The sequence below is a fragment of the Chlorocebus sabaeus genome, chromosome 21 (genome assembly GCF_047675955.1).
Source record: "Chlorocebus sabaeus isolate Y175 chromosome 21, mChlSab1.0.hap1, whole genome shotgun sequence".
NCBI classification, from domain to species: domain Eukaryota; kingdom Metazoa; phylum Chordata; class Mammalia; order Primates; family Cercopithecidae; genus Chlorocebus; species Chlorocebus sabaeus.
The window spans coordinates 112,629,507-112,647,419 of NC_132924.1; the positions used below are offsets into that span (position 1 = coordinate 112,629,507).

A 17,913-nucleotide genomic window follows, 5' to 3' on the forward strand; every position below is an offset into this window, starting at 1 on the left:
GTACTAACGTGATCTCAAGGCCCTCCCTCTCTCTGCAAATTTTCAATGCAGTAGTGGCTTCTACACATTTCCAGAGCCATTAAATAATCTCGGCTGGGTGCAGTGGCTCACGCCTGTAATCCCAGCACTTTGGGAGGCCGAGGCAGGTGGATCACTTGAGGTCGGGAGTTCAAGACCAGCTTGACCAAAAAATGGAGAAACCCCATCTTTACTAAAAATACAAAATTAGTCGGGCGTGGTGACGCATGCCTGTAATTCCAGCTACTTGGGAGGCTGAGGCAAGAGAATCGCTTGAACCTGGGAGGCAGAGGTTGCAGTGAGCCGGGATCGTGCCATTGCACTCCAGCCTGGGCAACAAGAGCAAAATTCCGTCTCAATAAACAAACAAACAAACCCAAAATACATTACTTGTAACAATAAACTCTTCGCTCTTATGACAGGTCTGGTTCCAGGATAAATAAGCATGCCAGGCAGGTGTACAGTGATTTCCAACAGTTTAATGTAATTCCAAGACAAAGTGTGATTACATTTCTACACATATACAATATGCATATGTGAGTTTACAAATTTTAATTAATAAGTCGTTTCACCTCGGAGACCGAAAAAATGATCAAAAAGAAACTGTGAGTAACAAGCTATAACATAGTTCACCACAATGAGATCCCCTTTTTCTCACCCTACAGTTAGTAATATTACAATTAAAATAACTATATTCTTCTATATTTTTTTCTGTTAAAATCATCTCATAAATTTACAATGCTATTATTAGTTTCCAAGACTAATATAAATTCACTCCATTTTTCTACAACGAAAATGATTAATTTAGAAGCACACGACGTCATGATGAAAAACACAAGCATTTTAGTAGCAAGGACTTGATCAGTTAAGAATTAGTTTTCTTGTAAAACATTCTAAAGCCAAGTAAAATATCCATTCTTATAACATACCTATAATATGAGACTAAGGAATAGGTTACATATAGGTCTACAACACATTGGTTTGTCTTTAAAAAAACAAAAGTAGACATTTATAAATAAAAAAGAGGGACAATTCACATAGGAAAAAGAGGTACACGAGAAAATACTGTTGCACGCAATAATTTTCACACAGATTAACATGGATTAACACTTTTTATTACAGAAACCGTACGGTGAAGGAACACAACAGACCAGGGCTTTCATAGGGTTATTGAGATTGAGCTGAGATGACCTGGGAGAGAAAGATCTAGGTGAGATGACCCTGGGGAAGGAGCCACGTTCCTTGGACCTGGTGACTCAGTGTCACCAGGTCTCCTCTTCCCTGTTCTCATTTTGGGGAGTGAGTCTTTCTATCCAGTGTCCTGAATTCATGGGCAGTTGAAAGGTAAACATTTCTACAGATCCGTCCTCTTTCTGTCCTAATGGATACCATTTTTGGAAATGTGATAGAATATCAGAGGCTGCAGCTCAATACATGTGGTCAAAGCAAAACGGGATGGAAAATTCCAGTCACTCTGATTTGTTGCCCCCATCACCCACCGATGCGCTTGAAGCTGGGACCCAGTGAGAGCAGGTGCACCCTACAGGGCCCGCTGGCTCTGCCATGGTGAGGTGGATGACAAGGGCCTGGCGCCACGCCTCAGTCCCACGTGTGCGGAGTGGCCTGGGACAAGGCCCATGCACGTCCAAGACACCAGTGCTAACTCCGACCTCTAAAGAGCTCTTCCTCTTCCTCATCCGTAAAGCTATACTTCTCCTATCAAATTTGGTTTGATATATATACACAAACATATATATCAATATCTATCTCTATACAGTGATTCTACTAAACTAGAAATTCTGCTGCCCCAAAGTATGACTTTCTTGTCTATTTCATTTGGTTAAAAAAATGCACACACAGAGGATGAAGAGATGATTTGGGGGCCAGAGATGATTGTGCCCTGGAAAGTCCATGGAAGAAGGTTGAAGTAAGCAGGAACACAAAAGGGAGGAGAGCCAAAACGGGGGACCGACTTGACTCACGGCAGCGCAGGCGGGAACATCTGCTCGGGGACTGGGTGGGGCAGGACGGGGCGGGGTGGGGGTGCGCTCTCTGTTCATTAGTTACAGGAAGCTACCAGGGATGTGCATGGTCAAGTCACTTTCTACTTCCCAAGTTCCTCCTTATAACCTGAGCCAAACAATTTCAACAATGACAATCTGTTGCCCCTTCAGCCCAGCAGGCGACTCTTGACAGGGAGTTCTGACCACCAGTCTCAAGGCTGACTGGGGCCTTCTTGCCGGCTCTTGCACTTTCTGGGAGTCCTGGGTGCCTTGGCCCGGGGCAGTGGTGACAGCAGGGTGGAGGCAGAGGTGGCCCTGGGGACAGTGACCCTATATAAGGAAGGGGGCAGTGCCAGGAGAGATTCATGTGGAGATTGGTTACAAGGAAGCTAGGGAGAGCAGAGGCAGAGCCCTTTTTCAGATACAACATACTTACTTTTCAAATGAACAAAAAGGCAATTTCTATGTTTTAAAAATATAAGCCCCAAAAACAATGACACAAAATTCATTTGGTTAATTCATGTAAAGGAAAAAAACAACACCACCACCACACAAACAGGAAAGTGGGAGTATGATTAGGAGGGGTGAGATGAAAACTATTTTACTGTAACATTTCTACCAAAAGACTGTCGTAAGAACACACTGTCAATGCAGTTCACAGGGAAAAAGCAAAAGTGGTATATTTTTTGTATTTTTTAAAAGCTCCCTGGTCCCAGGTGTTTTGCAGTTTTCAAGGTCTTATCTGCTAAAGGAATGCCCTTTAGGTCGCGGCAGGTCCTCTGCAGTTTGGTGGTGGCACAAGAGAAAGCAAAAGAAACCAAGACTCAGGGCAACTGCCATCCCCCCAGTCTGTTTCTGCGTGACAGTGGGGCCTATTCCCATCTCAAAGCATCTCTCTTGTTCCAAACACGATGTCTGTTTAGAGTAGGTCTCAATGGACCAGGCTGAGCTGCCCCTCTGTCTCCGCCTTCTTCTCCTGCTCAGCCCTGACCATCTCTGAGAGGATGCTAAGGCCTCCCTCCCACTGAACTAGGCTTTGAGTCTAAGCTGGACAATGAGTAAAACGTAAACATAGCCTTTTACACTGATTTTGCTTTCAAGGGGAAAACGAATAAATGACAGCAGATATATGGAAAACCCAGCCAGCGACCATGGGAATAGGGGTATATGGTCCTCCCCTACAAAGCGCTGATCAAAATATCACCCCAGGCCCAGAAGTAGCAGCTGCGCCTTCATGGTCACCTGAATCCCAGTCTCTTCTACTGCCTGGTGCCTGGAAATCAGTGGATCTATTAATAAGTTAAATATTCAAATCAAGACAAAAATCAATGAACCAGGTTAACTGTTCTCAATGACTTTCCCAAGATGTCAGAGAGAAGGCCTTGAACTCAAGTGTTTAGATGACACGCATGAGACCTTCGCATCTGGCCCGGGCTGCGGACTCACACCTTCTCCCTCCGTCTGGATTGCCTTTCATGTTCTCTCGGGTTCACATGGAAACTAATAATCCGGAGGGCAGTGCACATGCTGGACTACAGAAGAGTCTGGGACAACACACCTGCCTTGGGGGAGACGCAGACTGCAACTAAGAGGCATTCGCTGGGGTTTGCAGATGTCAGTTATAAACAGAACTTTTCTTTAAAAAGTACCAGTCTAAATGTAAACTATAAAACACTTTAACTATAAAACGTAGCCAGAAATATGCTTAAGTATCCACAGTCAATAGTTTAGTTTACTCATTTAAAATGTGACTCTCTTGATAGCTTAGAAGGCTAACAGCATTTTACAGTAGCTAAAAACATATATACTTAACATGTGCATTTGAACATCACATTTGAGTACAACACACAAAGAATAATCTCTTCCTTGGTTTCATTTTTGTTGTAAAGATGAGCTATTTTCAGAATTCACTTAAGCAACGATGACCAGGGTATGAAGTAATCATTATTTTCAGCCCACAGAGAATTCATAGTCTTTAAATCCCAAGATCAAGCTGGCTACATGATTTCAAAAAAGGCTAAAACCAGGATGAATGCCCACATTTGAGGTAATTATTGCCATTAGGTCACAGTTTGTGTAAGATAATGTATCTAAAACCTTCTTAAAAAAAATCTTTAGGTGTTCTGCCAGAATTCCAGAATACCTATTGAAACCAACCAGGATTTCAAACTCCGATTAGTTGGGTTTGCTTCCAATGGAGTTAAAGTTCTAAAAGATTCTAGAACTTGTGTAAACTACCTAAGAATTTAGGCAAACAAGCCTGGAGCCAGTCAACAAAGAAGGTTTTAAACGAAAAAAGGAACAAGAAACCCACTGAAAACAACTGAAAAATATTCCATAATAAATGATAATAGTTCTTTTAAAAAATTAAAAATCTAGTCCTAAGCATTTCTAAATTCTCACCGTCTTTCAACCAAAACAAAAATGCATCTGTATTTCTGTTAATCTCATACCAGGGCAAGAGACACTCCTTCCTTTTATCATGAAAGCTGGCTGGTTTTCCTGTTTATACAATTGTTGCTATTTCTTTGAGAAGAGTATCTATCTCAACAGAAAACATTCTTTTGTTCCTCTAAGTCTTGTCTTTCTTCCACCTCTACTTCTTTTTTTTTTTTTTTATTTTTCTTTTTTTTCTTTTTTAACAGAAAGAAAAAAGTTCCTGGACACCAGACCCACATATGGTATTTACAAATTTGGTGCGAACCCTGCCTCTGGTTCTGCCCAGAGCTGAAGAGTGAATCTATCACAGAGATCAGAGCTGTCAGGATAATTATCAAGTGCAGTAAAAAATAGCATTTTGAAAAAAATATATACCTTTAGTATTGCCTTTCTAGAATTAACTATAAGCAAGAAAAAATTATTTTTTAAAGAAGAAAAGAATACTTCTTTTTCACTCTTACTTATAAGAGCCGGTTGTAGCAGCACTACTAAAGCTAGTTGGTATGCTGGAAAGAAATCTAAAAGGAATTCTACTATGAATCAAAAGAAACTCTCCAGAGATTTTCTCTAAAAATCAAACTAATTCTGCCCCTTTTGCCTAAATCCAACTCAGGAGCCCCCTCTTTGCACAGTCCTTCAGCTGAGTCCCACAGTGCGCGGGATGGCACAGGGTGATGCTGTGTAAAGGCCTTTCTTTGCTCAGACATGCAGGAGACAGCTGCAGCCAATGACTGCAAGCTCAGTTCTGGAGCTGGGCAGACTCAGGTTCAAGCCCTCCTTGCCCCTCATGAGCTGTGTGGCTCTGGGCAGTTTCCTCAGCTGTAGGGGGACTAATATTGCCGATCTCACAGGGCTGCTGAAAAGATGAAACAGGACGACCCATGAGCAATTCCCAGCACAGTGTGCGGTATGCAGGAAGCGGGAGTATCACTAAATGGTTCATAGAAATATGAGGCCACGCATTGCTATTAATTTAAAAAGTTAAAAGATTAAAAATCACATCTCAGGAAGGGCACCATGGGAATTCTGGCCCATCACTGCTTTATCCTTCCTTCAACACCTGCCACTTCTGGGAGCATCTGGTCAGCTCCCTTATCTATAAATGGGGGCTGTTATCCGCCTCCCTGTGGGGTGGCTGTGGGGGCCCCTTGAGACAACGCTCATAAAGGCCTTGGCCCGGGAGTCGTGAAAGTATTCAACAAATGCTGGCTATTATTTACTTGAGAGATATTGCAAATTTTAACAAATAAGGGACAGTCGGTGCCATGTTCAGCACAGGGATCTGAGATGAGGGGCTCCCATAGGCTTGGGCAAGTCCAGCAGGGGGCATCAGGAAGACCCCCTCTGGTGCTGGTGTTCGGGACAGGAGACCTGCAGGGGGCACTTCTCCACAAACTCTCACTGGGTCTGAGCAAAGAACGGCCTGGAGCTCTTTTTTGAACTTTTCGGAAGCTGCAACAAAGACACGAGAAACCTCTACTATGCTGGGTCCCTCTAGTGAGCCACGGTGCCAAAAGCCTCCAATACGTTTCTTTTGCATTTAAATCCTGTTTCACCGCCTTCCATTCTCTAGTGGCCTGAGATTTTACTGAGTCTGGTCTGTGGAGATGAGAAATAAGAGTTCTAAGGCATCAAAGTGGAAAAGTACTGCTATTCCGAGCCCAGCCCCCACGTGCTCTACGTCCCTGATGCAGCTGAACTCCTGGCAGCTCTGCTTTGCTCGCTCCCATGGTGGCCCAGGATTAGTCAAGCCCACCTATTGGTACGGCTCCTTGTCTCCCAGTAGCAGCAGCATCCAAGGGGTGTCCTCCACTCCTCTTAAAAGAATAGCACAGTTTTGAAACAAATACAATTTTTTTTTTTTTTTTAAAAAAAAAGGACAGAGAGGAAAGAGAAAGACAAACAGAATTGCATCACTAATGATGTCATTATTGCCTGGAAAGGAAGGAGGGGAAGGCCATTTTGTCCATCTCTGGAGGCATCTTTGAGAAGGGTTCTTTGGCTAAAGAAAGGAACAGCTTCACCTTCCTTTCCAATTTGGTAAGGACATCTCTGGCCTGCTCAAGTTTGAAACTTCCCCGTCAGAAATCTGTAAAACACATCAGAAGGAAAAGACATAGACAGGGAATGAAGCCTGCAAAGTCCCTTGGGCTGGAATGTCTCGTGGCAAAGTCACTCCTGCTGGCACTGTGGAGTCCCAGGCTGCCTGCGGAAGGAACCCTCGCCTCTCTTGAATTCTCTCTGCTAGTTGAGAGCACTGAGTCATTTCTTTCTTTCCATTTTCTGTCCTAGTGGCTACCTGACAGGCCAGCAAGAGTGGTGGTCCCACACCCCACCCTGCCCTCAGCATCAGACAAAGAGAACCTGGGACGAAAGCTGGGGCAAGCTGGGGCCCCATGTCGCTCTCTCAACTATAAGCCATCAGTAATACTTCCCGAAGCCTCCTCATCTCCTCCCTCCAGTTTCCAAGAAAGTTTGTTCCACTCACTCACACACGCTCACACGGCCTAAATCTTCCACCCCAAGCTTGTTCCAATATGAGTGTTTGCCATTCCCAAGGTCCAACCAAGGGAAATCGTTCTGTCGGCAGTTGGGCTAATCTCCCCTTCCCTTCCTGACATCCATTTGTCTCACACGTTGGTGTCTGGGCAGGCTGAGTCTTCCAGGTTGAAGAGGACAAAGGTCAGCTGGCTTCCGCAGCCTGCAAACACCTCAGCCACCAGGAAGACTAGAAAGGCTAACAGTCCAGGAGATGAATGCCGCTTTGCTCCAACCCTTCTTTTTCCTCTGAATTCCACTGACCGCACGCTCCACTTCACAGTATTAATTGGCATCAAGCCTCGACTCTCCCACCCCCTTGATCTGCTCACCCACTTCCCTTGGAAACATTCAAAACATCATGAAGAGGCCCTAAGCACGGAGACATGGGGGCCCACGTCCAGACGGGCCAGTCAGAACCCAGTGAGCAGAAGCAAATCGCCCTGCGGTTCACCAGGCTCCAATTAAACACTCCTCCATGACCTGACATTTCAAATCTTCCCCTCTTCCTCTGAACAATGTTTCTTCAAAAGGGAAGGAGGAAGCCCACGAAAGACTAGAGGATGCGCTAGATGATTTGTGGGCTAAGTAAGGACCAGATTGGCATCCCTCTGCTTGAGAGCTTGGTCCTAGTGACAGCAGCCTATTTGCCGAGGTGACCACATGGCAGATTCAGCCAGGTATGCAACTGGGCTTTCAGGGAGCTGGCCTCTCCTGCACGGAGCTTCTCCTGGGGCTTCTGATGTGGCAGCTCCATGCATGGGGTAGAGGAGGCCATCGGGTGAGGACTAGGAGGATGTGCACTAATGCCTGCTGAGCATCTGTGGGGCTGGCATCGCCCAATACTTCCCTTCCCTTCCCTTTGGTGAAGCTGGCTATTTCACCCCTTTCTTCATCTGGGGCCTAGCACTTTGTGGGTCTGGGGACAGCATGTGAGCACCCAGCACACACAGCACAGTGCACTGAGGATGTGGCCGGAGCCCACTTTCAGAGGGGGCATAACCTGTGATGCCTGAGCAGCCACCCAGCTTTGTTCAGGGTTTCTCTGGCCTCTTGCCATCCTTCCAGCCACTTCCAGCTGGCCAGAATTGGGTGCTGGGAGCATGCATCACAGGGGGAGGGGGCAGGCTGAGGAACTGGGTGGTGTGGTGAAATTTTCTGGGGGAGGTACCACCTGCCAGTCACTCTTACGCCACCTCACTGTGCCCAGCAGCTTCTGGGAGGGGGCAAATGTTTCTGCAGTGAAGAATGTTAAGCCACGCCCCAGGTGCGCAGATGGGAAAAGGGTGGATGTGTGGGGAAGCGGCTGGGGTCACCTCTGGGAGGAAATTTTCTTGCTTAAATATCAGAGGCAAGCCAAAGATTCAGTTAACAGATTTCAGAAGCACAGGAGAACTCTGAGGATGTGGGAGAGAAGCCAGCTAAGGGCTGGATAGTCAGTGACTCGGCATTCCCCGAGCCCACGAGATGCCACCTGATGTCGCATCCCAGCTCGCTGGGATCTAGAAAATGACAACCTTGATGGTGACTATGTTGTCAGAAGCCCAATCAAGGCTTTGATTCTTCTTTAAACTTTTGTTCTGTGGTGGATCTTTCTTGACGGCTCTTGGTGGGATAGAGATGACAGAAACAATTTTCCTACTTCTTAAGTCTTTCCTTTTTTTTTTGCCTGACAAAACTGGACATGTGGATGTCCCTCCAGTCTACTCATATACTCACAGAGAGAATAAGTTTAAATATTAAAGAGAAAATACAAAGATACTTGGAATAAACGTGCATTTAAAACCCTGACTAAAATATCAACATAATGATCATAATTACAATGGTAATTAAAATAATTAGTACAATATTATCTTTATGAGCAGCATGGAAATTTCATTCCTGATCTGGAAGAATAAAAGGAAAGAAAATGTCAGGTGAAAGTAGCCTCCAACTTAAGCAGACAGAAGAATTTTCTTTAAAACAAAAAGAACATTTTAAGCTGTCTTTCCCCCTAAAAGATCAGATCTAGAAAGCGCTGGAAGTGAACTGTGCCCCGGAGTCTGGGGGTGCTCTCCAATAAGGCGAACTGAGGCTCATTTGCAACCACGACTTGGAACTCGGGATGAGGCCTAACGGGCTACTGCTGCCATCTGGCTGCCAAAAAGTCCCTAACAGACGGATTTTCCAGGCTGACCCAGCTGTGGGGCAGGGGGTCCTCTGGCTTCTGTGTCCTCTGAAGCCTCTGTTGCCCTCACCCTCTCTGAACTGACCATTGTCCTGCTGTCTCAGAGGGCTGCACTTCCCCACCTCCAGATAAAGACGGTATTGACAATGGCCTGAGGGGAAGGCATCTCCTTGCTGCAGGCCTCTTGCCTGCTCAGCCTCCAGCGGGCACTTGGCAAGACGGCCCAGCTGTGCCCAGCATCGAGCAGTCATGGTGTCCTTCTTTCTCGCTGGACTAAGCTGTTTCCAGTTTGGGGACCTATTTCTTTGTAAGTAATAATTTATGGTTGGGGTGGGGAAGTTTCCAGAGTTATTTCACAGCTAAGAGCTAAGTAACGGCTTCGTTACTGAGTTAGTTGGATATCACTACAAACACACCTTTCACAGTAGATCCTTGAGGGAGACTGCAGAGTGAGGAAGTAAAGGGTGGGAGGATAAGGATGGGGCCGCTGACTTGGGAAAGATCTCTTTGCACCTTGGAAACCTGCCTGTGGGGCCAGCTAAGGACTCAACATCAGAAGCAAACAATTAGAACCACCCTTTTCGGCCCCATCCTTGGCCAGATTCTCCTGCCAATCACATTCACATATTTCAGAGTTATTTACTATGAAGACAGAGAACTCCCCACCTCTCCACACCTCCATCCCCAGCAGTGTCCAAAGCCTGAGAAAACTTCCAGAATGTGTCAAAGGTGCAAAGAGGGCAAAGGACAGATTTCTTTGGAAATTTAACGTGTGAATTTTTCCAAAGCGCAGCGTCAGACCCCCAGTCACCCTCGTAAGTGTCCCTCCAACCTTCTGCCCACCAGAACCCTTGGAAACCAAAACCAAAATCATGTCTTCAGCAGACCTGGGTAATGTGAGGAGAGAATTCAACAGCAAACAGAGGTTGGTGGTTGTCTACAGAGGGAGGGATCTGGCAAGATCTTTAGAGCAAAACAGCCCAGGGAGTCGGAGGAGAGAGTGGAGTCCCGGGCGAGGCTGAGAGCTCCAGGCTCTCACCGTGGGAGGGACTGGGGGTGCTGCCTGGGGCGGGAGACAGCTGCCTGGCAAGGCCAACAGTCCCGAAACCTCTGGCCTCACAAATGGCAGAGCTGGGGACAGAGTGGGGCAGGGGTGAAGGGCGGGGAGTCTCTCTGGGCCTCCACCCACAAAGTACAACTCAACTACTACCACAACTCAACTCCCGCTGTCCCCATCTCCAGACACACCTGCCAGGCATCTGTCTCCCATATTTCTTTCAAGATCCACGGACTCTCTCCTAGCTCCTGCCAGCTTCCCTGGCATCCTGCCGCTAGCAAACAGTCCAGGAAAGACAATGGGCATTAACATTTTAAAAAGAAAAAGAAGAAAAAAAAAAGGCCAGAGTAAACTGTTACAACAGCACAACAGAAGAGCTGAGATTGTGTCTGACTAGCCTCAGTTTCTTGGAGTACCAGTGGAAGTAAACCCTCACGCCGCGTCTGTCGCTCGGTAAGGCACTAGGAGGGAAGGATGCAGTGTCAAGACTGCGCCAGCTAGGGTGGCGGCGCCGAGGGCCACCCGGAGAGGGCGGTGCGTGCACACCCACATGCGCTCGCTCACCCGCACACCTGCACCGCCACATTGGTTACATGCCTATGTTATATCGCTTTTTTTTTTTTGTGCAATTACATTGAGGAATATTCTATTGGTATCATTGGAGTTGAACACAAGGTAGGAGACAAGGGTGCTGAGTGCTACATTCTACTAGGGTGTCCGTGACGACCGCTAGCCCTACGCTATGCGACTAGGGGTGGATTCAAAGAGAAAATACATTTTCAGAAAAGAAAAAAACCTAAAGTTTGCAACACACATTATTAATGACATTTGAGGAACAACATTGCTTAGGGATTTATCCAGAGGGCTCAGAAAAAGAAAACCCGCCCTGCGCCCCGGAGGGCCTTCCAGCAGCCTGGACGCCCCCCATCTTTCCTGACTAGGGAGCCTGGACTTGGCTTTGCCAACCCCACACCAGCTCCAAACATCAGCCTCCCCAGGCTGCAGCCTGACGTTCTGGAGAGCTGTTGACCCTTTCGAGTTCTGGAAAAATCCCTAAATCTTATGTTCAATTAATTAAAAATCTATTTGATTTCCATATCAGGTGTCCCTGACAGCAAAGTCTTCCGTATCACTTGCTGTCATATGAAAATAATCTTTGAAAAGTTCATAAAGTTCTTCAAAAACTGGGGCCCCCGCTTCTGGAATCTTCCTGTTGCTCTCTTCTCCTTTCCAGTTTGGCGTAGAATGGGTTCTTGAGCTGTGTTTTTTGTTATTGACTTTTTTTTTTTCCTTTTTCTTTTTTAAAATAAAAACCATAGATTTCCCACCCTCTATAATCCCTTCCTCTTAAAAATGTTCTCTTCTCTGCTCTACGTCCTCCCACTTCCCGGTTCAAGTTTCACTGGTGTCCCGTCCCGTCCCGTCCCCCTGCCCCCCGCCCCTGCCCCTTTTGCATTGTTTGTGTGCGGCATCTTCAGTATAAAAGGCCAGCGCCCACGGTCCCAGGAGCGCCTCCCTCCTTCTCCCCCTCCTCCCTCGGGCCATTCTCTCCCTCCCTCCCTCCCTCCCCTCCAGTGTTTATATGTAAGGGTACTGGTTGACCTTGGCGGGGCTCAGTGGGTATCCAGTGTAGACGGTGGAGGCTGGCGAGGCGCTGATGTAGGTCTGGTGGGCAAACTGGGCTGGATACTGACTCGGGTGGATGGTGGGTGAGGGCAGGACCCGGGGGCCCATGCTCACGGGGACCTGGTGGACGATGCTGGCTGGGTAGGCAGTGTGCTGCACGGTGTGGCGCGCCGAGCCTTGCGAGGCCACCAGGTGGGCCACGGTGCCGGTGGAACCCAGGGCCGCAGGCGCGGTGTAGGTGTAGAGGTGAGGCTGGGTGGGGAGGTGGGCGGCGGCGGCGGCTGCAGCCAGGTGGGGGTGGACAGTGCCGTGGCTGGGGCTGTTGTGCGGGAAGGAGTAGGGAGCCTGGGCCATGGTGGGAGTGATATAGGCCTGCTGCCGTCGGTGGCTCCCGGTGCGGTCCGCGGTGATGTGCTGCTGAGCCTGGGGAGGAGAGGCACCAAGAGAGACGTCAGGGGCTGACACATGGGGAGGAAGGAATGGGAGGAGGGGCAGGAGGGCAGGAAGGAGGAAGAGAAGGGAAAGACTCCAGAAGTGACAGAAAAGGCTTCCCTCTGTGTGTTGAGAAAGTAAAAATTTACTTGGGACTCAGCATGGTGGCTCATGCCTGTAATCCCAGCACTTTGGGATGCAGAGGTGGGCGGATCACCTGAGGTCAGGAGTTCGAGACCAGCCTGGCCAATATGGCGAAACCCCGTCTCTATTAAAATACAAAAAAATTAGCCGGGCATGGTGGCATGTGCCTTGCCTGTAGTCCCAGCTACTTGGTGGGCTGAGGCACGAGAATCACTTGAACCTGGGAGGTAGACATTGCAGTGAGCTGAGATCACGCGAGTGCACTCCAGCCTGGGTGACAGAGTGAGACTCTCTCTCAAAAAAAAAAAAAAAAAAAAAAAAAAAAAAAATCACTTGGACTGAGAAAGTCCTGACTTGGCCTGCCACTCACCAGGCTGGGGTGATACATGATAAAGCCAGCCACAAAGTTACAGGAGAAAATATTTCTCCCAAGGACACATAGAAGCTGTGGCATTATCAGGATGCCCCAGGTTGGAGTGCAGTGGCATGAACCTAGCTCACTGTAGCCTTGAACTCCTGGCCTCGAATGACCCCCCCGCCTTGGGCTGCCGAGAAGCTGGGACTACAGGAGTGAGCCACCGCACCCGGCCAGGACACACTCTTTGAGCAGCAACTGCTTTCTTACTCACTGTAAAATCTTGTTCTCAAAATTGTTGGCTCTCACAACATCTCTACAAAAAATTTTGAAAACTAGCTAGGTGTGGTGGCTCATGCCTGTAGTCTCAGCTACTTGGGAGGCTAAGGTGGGAGGATTACTTGAGTTCAGGAGGCAGAGGCTGCAGTGAGAGCCATGACTGTGCTATTGCACCTGAGCCTGGGTGACAGAAAAAGACCCTGTCGTAAAAAAAAAAAAAAGAAAGGGTTGGCTCTCAGAGGCATCGCTGTTCGAAGTTCTGTCAGTCCAAATAAAATAGCCCTCTCCTACCTGGAGAACCTAAGTCACGTGACAGAGACACAGGCTCCACTGATGACCTGGGGCAGCACTTCAGATGAGAAGCTCTGAACACAAACACCCCATTTATCTCATCTTGTTTCTAGAGAAACAGGGGCCCTGAGTCCACCGTGTGAGTCAGGCCTGATGAAGAGCCCTTGACACAGCCCTGCGCCTGCAGAAACTCGGGTCACTCACATTTCACCTCAACCCACCCCGCTTCCTCCAGGTCCTGGGACAACTCTTACCTTCACTTGGGGGCTGTGGTGTGTGGGCCCTCCCTGCAATGAGTCGGATGCAGGTCTGTCCCTGGAGACCCAGGCCGACAGGGCTGGGACACAGTGCTCTACCCTTTGCTGGGCTGAAACAGCAATATGTGGGCCATCCTATTTTTAAGCTCTAGCACCATGTCACTAAGGGCTTTGTAACATTAGACAAGTTGCTTTGCTTTGGGCCAGCTCTCTGTACACCGGTGATATCAACTTCCCCCAGGGTGACCTGTGGTGGAAGAAGCCACCAGAGGTCACCAAGGGCATGTGCTGCCACCCGTGGCCAGGACTGCAGTCCTGTGAGGTGGGTGAGGGGCCGCCACAGTGATCCTCTCTGAAGCGGAAGGATGAGGGGATGGGGGCTCTGCCTGGCCTGGGGCGCCAGCCGTGGGACTTACCTGACTGAGATTGAGCGGCTGCTGCTGCTGGAAGTGGGGGCCTGGCCGCTGCTGCCGGTAGGTGATGGCTCCAGATGAGCTCCCTGAAGAGTGACCGCTGGTGGAGGTCACGTTGCTGGAGGACTTGGACTTGTAGGAGGACGAGTGGTGACTGGTGTTGACTGTGGCAGGAGGAGAAAGAGGTCAGATGGGTGGCAGGGTCCCAGCTGCCCAGAAGATGCTACCCCACCAGAGAAAAGTGGCATTCCAGTAAGAAACATGTGCCTGACACCGGGCAGTCACAAATCAGCCTCATCTCCTCTGGACCCACTAGGACTTTGCCTTGACTCTGGATGTAGTAGGGCTCTGGCTCACTCCCTTGGCTGGGAGGGTGGACGGGGCTGCATGAGGGCATGAAGAAGGGAAAGTGGAAAAGAATCAGGAGAGGCAAGGTGGGCCAGCAGCCTGAGGCCAGGCCCAGTGCTGCTCCTCTGGGAGGTGTGACTTCCAGCATCTGGAAAATGGGTGGGAGAGATCTGCTATAATTTGAATGTGTTCCCTGAAGTTCTTGTGTTAGAAACTTAGTCTCCAATGCAAGTGTTTAGGGTGGGGCCAGTAAGGGATGTTAGCTTCTGAGGGCAAAGCCCTCACGAGTGTATGACTTATCAGTGCATTAACGTTGTTATCTCGGGAGTGGGTTAGCTATTGAGAGACTGGCTTTTTTGATGAAAACAAGTCTGGCCCCCTCACCCTCATGCTCTCTTGCCCTTCTGCCTCCTGTGCTGGGAAGATGCAGCACAAAGGTCCTCGCCAGATGCTGGCACCCTGTTCTTGGACTTCCAGCCTTCAGAATCGTGAGCCAAATAAATTTCTATTGATTATAAATTACTCAGTCTCAGGTACTCTGTTACAGCAATACAAAATAGACTAAGACAGGATCCCTGCTTGGTCCCCACTGTGGGTGACTATGAGTATCAGAGGAAACAGTGTCTGTGGTGGGACATAATGAACTACTAGAAGCTAAAATAACCCTCAGAGTCACCTGGTCTAGTTACCTGCCTCTAGGCAGGATGAGACTAAGTCATCCAGGAGTGGCCCTGTAAGCCAAACACAGCCAAGCACAAAATGGCTTCCATGTTATTGCCAAGGGGGCTGAAGAGTGGAAGAAACACTGCGACCCACCAGAGGTGACCTCAGGGTCAGCAGGTGGCTCCATCAACACTTCTCAAATGTAATTCCTGCATCTTGTTCAGTGCAGACTCTGGCCAGCAGCTCTGGGAGGCCTGAGCATCTGCATTTCTGACAAGCTCCCAGGGAGTGCCAGTGCTGCTAGGCAGTGGACCACGCTCTGAGTAGTCAGGGGCTCTGAGAGAGGCAGGTTGAACCCTGAGCTGGATGGCTTCCATGTTACCCAGCCAGAGAGCCACAGGAGCCTCTTCAGAGCCCAGTGGTTTTAACTCATCCAACAAGTATTTTCTGAGCTCCTGCTGTGTGCTAAGGACAGTGACTGTGTACCACCAGGGACGGGGGTGGCAGGGAGAATGCTGAAAGCGTGAATAAGGAGGAGGCATCACAGATCACGCAGATGAGGTAGCGAGGCCAGAGGATAAACCAGGTGAAGATGCTGACAGGCAGGGACAGCCCAAGTCCAGGGAGGCCACCAGAACAGGACAGGGCAGGACAGGGCATGAGTGTCCAGCCCAGCAGGGACAACAGCCCCATAGGGTGGGAGTTCTGCTGCTGAGTGGGGGTCATCTCCCCACCTCGGGTGGTGGAGCTCTGCAGGAAGGACCATTGCCCCTTGATAAAAGCAGAAGAGATGCTTTACCTCAGCTCTCCTCCAGAAGGGGGCCGCCTAACACACAATGCAGTATTAATACAGACCGAAGTGAAATTTCAAATCAAATGCACCCAGATCCACTGGCCATAGCCCTTCATTAAATGCAAGCACTTTTGTAATGGCAAAAGCAACAAACAGACCCAGACTGGTGAGAAGATAGGTGCGATCTCGGCTTACTGCAACCTCTGCCTCCCAGGTTCCAGCAATTATCCTGCCTCGGCCTCCCGAGTAGCTGGGATTACAGGCGCCCAGCACCACGTCTGGCTAATTTTTTTGTATTTTTAGTAGAGATGGGGTTTCGCCACATTGGCCAGGCTAGTCTCAAACTCCTGACCTCAGGTGATCCACCTGCCCTTGGCCTCCCAAAGTGCTGGGATTACAGGCATGAGCCACTGCTCCTGGCCGACACTGGGCTTCTTTAGGAGCAAACCTGCATAATAGCCTAGGAAAGTGCGGGAGGGAGAAAATTCCAGACACCTTTCTCTAACTTCAATGCCGCAGAAAAAGAGGGGTTTAGTAAGTGAAGGCTACGACAAAGCAGCCTGAAGACTGTGTGGTTTGTTTTGTATAGTTAGAAACCATAGTTACAACAAGCATTGCTCTGTTCCTTAAAAGCTAAAGAACAGTAGAGTTAATGGAGAAGAAAACATCTTCCAGGTGGAAAGACAGGCAGATGGTCCCCCACCAAGAAGGGGAGGGCAGACCAGGGAATGAACAAGAGTCTGGTGCTGGGGCTGGGGGCTGTCCCGCCTCCTTGGGCAACCAGTCCTGCTGAGGTGAGATGTGCACACAGACAATACTGATTCTTTTTTTGAGATGGAGTCTAGCTCTGTCTCCCAGGCTGGAGTACAGTGGTGTGATCCTGGCTCACTGCAACCTCTGCCTCCCAGGTTTAAATGATTCTCGTGCCTCAACCTCCCGAGTAGCTGGGATTACAGGCATGCACCACCACGCCCAGCTAATTGTTTTTTATTTTTTTGAGACAGTCTCGCTCTGTCGCCCAGGCTGGAGTATAGTGGCATGATTTCACTGCAGCCTCTGCCTCCCAGGTTCAAGCGATTCTCCTGCCTCAGCCTCCCAAGTAGCTAGGACTACAGGCGCCTATTGCCACACCCAGCTAATTTTTGTATTTTTAGTAGAGACGGGGTTTTACCATATTGGCCAGGCTGGTCTCGAACTCCTGACCTTGTGATCCGCCTGCCTCGGCCTCCCAAACTGCTGGGATTATAGGTGTGAGCCACCGCGCCCAGCTGTTAATTTTTGCATTTTTAGTAGAGACAGAGTTTGACCATGTTAGCCAGGCTGGTTGTGAACTCCTGACCTCAAGTGATTTGCCTGCCTCGGCCTCCCAAAGTGTTGGGATTATGGGCATGAGCCACCGTGCCCAGCCATGGTACTGATTTTTAGTCTAAGAACCAGACTGAGGAAGGCTTTCCCCAGGAAAAAGCGAGCACATTTTAAGACAGAAAGGTAATGAGTGACCTCCTTGCCACTGTCCTTTGTTGATCTGAGCGCTTTCTGTGTTGTATCTTGTACTCAGTTATTTTTCTTCATTAAGTTTCTGGAATGTGCTTGAAATATGTTTATTACCTTGACTTTCCATGGAGGACAGCTAAATTCCTTTTTTTATTTTGAGATGGAGTCTCGCTCTGTTGCTTAGGTTGGAGTGCAGTGGCGCAATCTCGGCTCATTGCAACCTCCGCCTCTTGGGTTCAAGTGATCCTCCAGCCTCAGCCTTCCAAGTAGCTGGGATTACAGGTGTGTGCCACCAAACCTGGCTAATTTTTGTATTTTTTAGTAGAGATGGGGTGTCACCATGTTGGCCAGGCTGGTCTCGAACTCCTGACCTCAGGTGATCTGCCCACTTGGCCTCCCAAAGTGCTGGGATTACAGGCGTGAGCCACCATGCTGAGCTGAGGACAGCTATATTGCTGTGATTTATATTTTCTGGAAACCTTGCTGTACTTTAGGATTACTGCCTGGTGACACTGAAAAGTGTAAGGAAGCCCTAGGAGAGGAAGAATGAAATAACTGAGTATGGGAAAGAGCTTTGGCCAGGGAATCCGGTCATC

At 48.7% G+C, this 17,913-nt stretch overlaps 1 protein-coding gene across 4 annotated transcripts in view; it reads right to left on the minus strand.

Moving 5' to 3' along the window:
- Positions 1–477: 477 nt before the first annotated feature.
- The window catches only part of HIPK2 (homeodomain interacting protein kinase 2), a 220,526-nt gene continuing 203,090 nt past the window's right edge, over positions 478–17,913 (minus strand). For all 4 annotated transcript variants that reach the window (XM_007983125.3, XM_007983123.3, XM_007983126.3 and 1 more), the window contains exons 14-15: positions 14,023–14,183; positions 478–12,271 (exon numbers count right to left, since the gene is read on the minus strand). In XM_007983125.3, the coding sequence (XP_007981316.1) occupies positions 11,801–12,271; positions 14,023–14,183 (632 nt within the window). In that variant the 3' untranslated portion in view covers positions 478–11,800. The remainder of the gene's footprint in view (positions 12,272–14,022; positions 14,184–17,913) is intronic.